The sequence below is a fragment of the Austrofundulus limnaeus genome, unplaced genomic scaffold (assembly GCF_001266775.1).
Source record: "Austrofundulus limnaeus strain Quisiro unplaced genomic scaffold, Austrofundulus_limnaeus-1.0 Scaffold16, whole genome shotgun sequence".
NCBI classification, from domain to species: Eukaryota; Metazoa; Chordata; class Actinopteri; order Cyprinodontiformes; family Rivulidae; genus Austrofundulus; species Austrofundulus limnaeus.
Window position 1 is genome coordinate 158,224 of NW_013952418.1, and position 7,142 is coordinate 165,365.

Below are 7,142 nucleotides of genomic sequence, written 5' to 3' on the forward strand. Positions count from 1 at the left end.
ATCTGATCAGTGCTGCAGGCAGGCAGGTTCCTGCAGGACAGTTCTCTGAAGCAGCTCTGAAGACCATGGAGGCTCACCCAGTGCTGAACAGGACCCAGAAGTCTGATCTATTTCAGGAGCTGCAGCKTGGCTCTGTACCAGCTCTTCATGGAGAACAATCTGCAGGACACCTTCAGAGACTGTGGCTCTGCTGAAGATCCTCATCACATCTCCTCTGACCACAGCTGAATCTGAGAGGAGCTGAACACTGAAGAGAATCCAGACTTTCCTCAGGTACAACGCCACATCTCACTGCACTGACCATGCTCTATAGAGAAGAACCTTATTAAAACATCCTGACTTTAACCAGAGTCATGAAGAGTTTTGCTTCTCAGTAACAGAAGAGCAAAATTTTTGTGCAAAAAAATTAAACACTACATGACATTGTGATGCTGTTTTATCATTTTCATTTGTTTAATAAATACACTGGAGTGATACAACTTGCTCTTTGCGATATGTCTACTTTGGAGTTGTAAAATCCACCAGTCGCCTCTGTACAGATGAGCACAGAGAGAAGATGTGGGTCAGAGCTGTGAACCAGTAAACTGGTGTACAGTAAAGGTTCACCATGACCTCGTTAATGTGGTTTTTACTGTAATGCTTCATTTAAAAACCTCACAACCTTTTAAAATGTCAGTCTGTTTGCTTTTAAACAGGAAGCAAACATTCAGTGTAAATTATTATAATGTCTAATATGGTAATTACCATCTCGCTGCCACGGAAAATGATTGATCATGCCTGTATCAGCATGTGTTGTTAGTAAAATATCTCATCAACCAAAGGTGGAAGTTAATGAAACTCAGGAAGTATTCGCTGGATGTTCATCTAAGCTGTGTCTCAATTCGTGGGTTGCAGCCGACGTTGGCCACAGTCTACATGGGCCTGTTTACATGACAACATGCTGCCTCGTTACCATCAATCAATCAATCAAAACTTTATTTATATAGCACCTTCCACACCCCAAGGCAACCAAAGTGCACTGCACAGCAAAATATAAAAAAATACAGTAATATAAAAGCATGCAAACAATTACAACTTCCAAAATAAAAACAGARGAAAACAAGAGAGAGAGAGACTGGACTGCATGTGCTCTCTGGAGTTCAAAACAAACCAAAAAGATAAGTTTTTAAAAGAGATTTAAATTCATTAAAGTGTCCTGGCAGACCTCACTGAAAGAGGGAGACTGTTCCAAAGTTTAGGAGCCACAGCTGAGAAGGTTCTATCCCCTTCATCCACCAGCCTGGTCCTGGGAACCACCATCTGATCCTCACATCTCAGAGCTCTACCAGGATGGTAACTGTGTAGCAGCTCAGAGAGGTAAACAGGTGCCAGACCATTTAAACATTTAAAAACCAAGAGTAAATCTTGAAAAACAATCCTAAAGGAAACAGGCAGCCAGTGAAGAGAGTACAATATAATGAAGTGACAATCAAAATTCAAAGAGCCAGCAGCACTGTTAAATCCTACCACCTCTGCTTTACCACGTTTTATATCGCATCGCTTCAGTTGTTTTTCAAGGTATAACTTTATATAAATTCAGTTTTAATAGGAAAACGTCCCAAATTAATACATAAAAAGCATTAATAATGTGGGTTTAGCTCCAGTATCAGTACTTGAAACTAGATTTCATTTAACATCTCATTGCAACAAAACTTTCCTCAGCTAAGTTTTAAAATTTACATTTTTCAGTCCGTGGTAAATTTACAAACTCGGCTGTAAAAACAAAATAAAATTAAAAAAACTGCCATCTTTGTTTTTCTATTTAATTTGCTGACGACGCAATAAATGCTGGGAAACCGTCGGTCACGTATACTCAGGTGCAGCCGATGTTTTCGGGGTTTTGTTGGCTGTGTGAGTCGGCACCCGTGAATTGGGACAGCCTACGGCGCGGGGCGGTAAGCCGCCAACAAATATGCCCCACGTCGGCTGCAGCCCATGAACTGAGACACAGCCCTAGTCAACCAGATTCATAAGTGTGGCGGCTGTGGTAGAGTGGTTAGGGGAGTCATCCTGGAACTGGAAGGTCACTGGTTCGATCCCCGTTGCAGTCATTGTGTCCTTGGGCAAGACACTTCACCCACCTTGCCTACTGATGGTGGTCAGTGGGTCCGGTAGTGCCGGTGCATGGCAGCCCGACCTCTATCAGTGTCAGGGAAGCTGTGGCTACAATGTAGCTTAACACCATCAGTGTGTGAATGGATGAATGTCTGAAGTGTAAAACGCTTTGGGGTCCAAGTGGATTTGATAAGGCGCTATATAAGTTCAAGGCATTTACCATTTACAGCTCGTCAACTTTATCCACAAAAAAACAACTAGAACGCCGTCAGTTTTACAAATTTTAAGCTGAAGTTTGGTGTGGTAGTAGCTGAGAGTCATTTTCAGGACATATCCCGAGCACAAATAAATCACACAAACTGTTGTTGTCAAATCTAGTTTGGTTTCCTGAGCCTGGTTCTGCTGGAGGTTTCTTCCTGATTAGCAGGGAGTTTCTCCTCTCCACCGTTTGCTCAGGATGGGAGACTGTGATGAAGTGATTCAACACAATCTGCTGCTTTCTTCTTTAGATTATTCTTTTTATGTACAGTGCCCTGAGACAACGTATGTTGTGAATTGGCGCTATATAAATAAACTGAATTGAATTGAAATCTGTCAGCAAAATATCTCAACTACTGGCGAAACGTAATGAAACTCACTGTAAATAAACATTACAGCTATGATAACGACCCACTGGAGTGAACCCAGTTCAAGATGGCCACCACAGCTGATGATAGCAAACACAAAAATGATGACAACTTCATAATTCCTAAAGATTTTGAGCTTATGTTTGGTGTGGTAGTAGCTGCGAGTCGTCTTCAACACTGAGCTCTAACAGGTGTTCTGACAGGTGATTTTCACTCCAGCTGTATTTACTGGAGTGTTGTTTATGTTGGGGAAGGGTCCTGTCTGTTCAAACATCACATCACAGAGTCGTTGGGTRTAACCCACCCCTTCGTAGAAAAGATGAACACAAAGGAAGTGGCTAAGAAGAGCCGGTTCCAATGAAAACATGTTCATATGTAACACAAGCAAACAGGAAACCCTGCGATGCAGCCCGCTCTGAGGTCTTTGTGTCCTTGCTGTGAAAAGGATCTACCACAAGATTCACAGCTAGAGAAAAAACCTGAAAGCAACGAAAAAAGAAAAACAGCAGCTGCTCTGGTCACACGGGTAAATCTTTAGAAAAAAAACCCCACAGAGATGTAAATATCGAAGGTTTCCTTCATCATCACCATCGACCAGCTGATGAAGATTTGAAGGAGCAGCATGAAAACTGGAGTCGCTCTCACCTTTTATTTTATCTTCCCAGTCGTCTCAGCAGACTGCTGCCAGAAAAACCAGAGGAAACCAACAGGTTTGATTTTCATCCACGCAGATAAATTTGTTGCATCTTTTTGATGATCAATTTTATGTCTATCTGCAGGCTTTTACACTGCCTTCAAATTATACTGCAAATATGTTCCTAAATAGTCAATGCAAATAACAAACAATGTTATCAACTGGAAAAAAAAAACAGTATTTGTTTAAAAAATACTTTAAAATACACTGTTCCAAATTATTACGCTCAACAGAATTTCAAACATTTTTTAAGTTGTAAAGAACTGAAAATGGTCATTTGTTGAATTTGCAGCAGTAGGAGGTCAGGTTACGTTTTAACACAGGAGCCATTGAGATGGTGAGTTTTTGGGGAGTTTCTGCTTGAATTTCTTAGCAGGAAGTCAGAACAGAACTGCCCCCACCCTCTGAAAGTTTACTTTGGTTTGGTAGTTTATTTTGGTAGTTTGGTTTGATGGTTTAGTTTGGTAGTTTGGTTTGATGGTTTAGTTTGGTAGTTTGGTTTGATGGTTTAGTTTGGTAGTTGGGTTTGAAGTTTAGTTTGAAAGTTGAGTTAGGTAGGTTATTTTGATNTTGATGGTTTAGTTTGGTAGTTTGGTTTGATGGTTTAGTTTGGTAGTTGGGTTTGAAGTTTAGTTTGAAAGTTGAGTTAGGTAGGTTATTTTGATAGTTTGGATTGATGGTTTAGTTTGGTAGTTTGGTTTGATAGTTTAATTTGGTACTTTGGTTTGATGGTTTAGTTTGATGGTTTAGTTTGGTAGTTTGGTTTGATAGTTCAATTTGGTAGTTTGGTTTGATGGTTTAGTTTGATGGTTTAGTTAGGTAGTTTGATTTGATAGTTTAGTTTGATGGTTTAGTTTGGTAGTTTAGTTTGATGGTTTAGTTTGGTAGTTTAGTTTGGTAGTTTGGTTTGATTATTTGGTTTGGTAGATACATTTGGTAGTTGTAGTTTGGTGGTTTGTTTGATAGTTTGGTTTAGTAGATTGGTTTCATAGTTCTAGTTTGGTAGTTTGGTTTGATGGTTTAGTGAGGTAGTTTGGTTTGATGCTTTAGTTTGGTAGTTTAGTTTGATGCTTTAGTTTGGTAGTTTGGTTTGATTGTTTGGTAGATAAGTTTGGTAGTTCTAGTTTGGTGGTTTTGGTTTGATAGTTTAGTTTGGTTTGGTAGTTTGGTTTAGTAGATTAGTTTGATAGTTCTAGTTTGGTAGTTTGGTTTGATGGTTTAGTTTGGTTTGTTAGTTTGGTTTGGTAGATTGATTTGATGGTTTAGTTTGGTTTGTTAATTTGGTTTGGTAGATTAGTTTGATAGTTCTAGTTTGATGGTTTAGTTTGGTAGTTTGATTTGTTAGTTTGGTTTGATGATTTAGTTTGGTTTTAGTTTGGTTTGGTAGATTAGTTTTATAGTTCTAGTTTGGTAGTTTGGTTTGATGGTTAAGTTTGGTAGTTTGGTTTGATGGTTTGGTTTGGTAGTTTAGTTTGTTAGATTAGTTTGATAGTTCTAGTTTGGTAGTTTGGTTTGATGGTTTAGTTTGTTAGTTTGTTTTGATGATTTAGTTTGGTTTGTTAGATTAGTTTGATAGTTCTAGTTTGGTAGTTTGTTTTGATGGTTTAGTTTGGTTTGATAGATTCGTTTTATAGTTCTAGTTTGGTAGTTTGGTTTGATGGTTTAGTTTGGTAGTTTGGTTTGATGGTTTAGTTTGGTTTGGTAGATTAGTTTTATAGTTCTAGTTTGGTAGTTTGGTTTGGTGGTTTAGTTTGTTAGTTTGGTTTGATGGTTTAGTTTGGTGGATTTGTTTGTTAGTTTGGTTTGGTAGTTTAGTTTGGTTTGTTAGTTTGGTTTGGTAGATTAGTTTTATAGTTCTAGTTTGGTAGTTTGATTTGATGGTTTAGTTTGGCAGTTTGGTTTGATGGTTGTTTGGTGGTTTAGTTTAGTAGTTTAGTTAGGTTGTGAGCTCCACGCTGAACACAGAGCAGAGAAATCAAAGATTATAGATCTTCAGGTTAAAGCTAAAAGCTACAAGACCATCTCCAAGCACCTTCGTGTTCCTCTGACCACAGCTGACGAGATAAATGTAGAAGGTTCATGGGACTTTGGTCAACGTCCCAGGATGTGGATGCAAGAGGAAATGCGACCCCAGGTTGCAGCATGCAGGAACACCTTCAGGTCACAAACAAAACAATAAGACTAACATAAAACTCATGTGTAGGTCTTCAACAGGACCTGAACTACCGAGCTGTGGAGGGGGAGATCTTCATGATGCCATGCAGAAAATCGCGTAATAAGCTCACGAAGTGGATCAAGACAGAAGAAGACGAGGAGGGGAAGAAAATCACTTCATTTGACTGCGAAAGAAAGTTTGTTGCAGAAGTGCAACACTCTGGGACCTACAACAACTCTGAGTAAAAAATATAAAGTTAATTATGTGTTTTAATGTGTGAATGCTTATAAAGCTAACTTCAGCTTCCTAATGTTGTTTTTCCAAAAMTGCATTCATATTTCTTACAAAAACTTGATGTCACAGGCACTTTAAGGTTTCATCTACATCAAGTTGGAGTCAAGACTCCAYTGTGGGTCCTAAAACTCCAAATTTTGGGTTGTTAGAGGATTTCCTGAAATTAAATTAAGTTTAAAACTGACTGCTAAGAATGTTTCTGCTATAGTTAGATAGGGATAAAAACAATTGGTCTGTTAGCAATATTTGAATATTTAAACCAAAAATACTTTGAGTCATGAGTTTCTGACAGTTTTTATTTTTTTGTCATTTGTGTTTATTAGGAAATTGGTCTTAAATTTAATTTCACTTGGCATTAAAAAGTCTTAAATTGAACTTGCTTTAACCCTGTTATTGTTGTTGTTGTTGTTGTTGTTGTTGTTGTTGTTGTTGTTGTTGTTGTTGTCAGCAGGTTCCTCCTGACTCTGCAGGTTGTGGATAAACTCAGCCTGAGATGCTTCCAGCCGGAGGAGAGCAGCGTGACGCTGCGAGCGCAGGCCGGTGGGACCGTCTCCTGCCCGGGCCTCGCCTGCAGCCCCAACACCAGCGTGGTTTGGTACAAGGTGAAGCTCTGACGTCTGCCAGACCAAGTGTGAATCTCACCTACAYGCCAGGCTCACGCTTCATGTGGCTTCTTCCAGGAACACAGAGCTGTTTCTGAGCAGAGAAGAAGATCCTGTCAGCAGGAAGGTCTGCTGCAGCTCTGTACGGTCTACGATGAAGACTCCRGTGTGTTCTTCTGCGACAGACGAGTCGTGGAAGGAGGGGTGGCCTGGACCTTCAGGAGGGCCGTTAACGTCACGGTCGTACGTAAGTCAGGCCTGGAGTTCTCATGAGATGAAAGCTTGTTCTGACCTGCAGAGCTTCACAGGGTTTATCTGTTATCTGAGCAGGTTAAACCTGATCCACCAGCTCTGTGCAGGTTTAACGAGCTTAACGAGCTTAACGAGCTTTTGAAGGTTTTACCTACAGACCTTAAGATGTTCTTATTACAGAAGGACCTGGTTCTCCTGTTGTGTTCATTTCAAACTTTGTGTTAAAAATGGCCGCCCTAAAATATCTGATAAATCTTTGAGAACACTTAAATAATGTTGGAGTAATGATTCCTATTAGGGAAAGATTCCTGGAAGAGAAAAATGACATTTGTAGTGGGSTTTGTTGAGGAAATACAAATTAAAAGGACTGGTGAATTTTGTTAGGTAACGATTCATGTGAGTGTGTGTGTGTGGTGGGGTGGGGG

At 39.7% G+C, this 7,142-nt stretch overlaps 1 protein-coding gene across 1 annotated transcript in view; it reads left to right on the forward strand.

Moving 5' to 3' along the window:
- Positions 1–253: 253 nt before the first annotated feature.
- LOC106513933 (interleukin-18 receptor accessory protein) overlaps positions 254–7,142 on the forward strand; it is a gene marked incomplete in the record, with an annotated part of 15,832 nt that continues 8,943 nt past the window's right edge. The window contains 5 exon segments of the mRNA XM_014002995.1: positions 254–273; positions 3,386–3,430; positions 5,618–5,810; positions 6,315–6,465; positions 6,544–6,712. Coding sequence (XP_013858449.1) covers positions 5,665–5,810; positions 6,315–6,465; positions 6,544–6,712 — 466 coding nt within the window.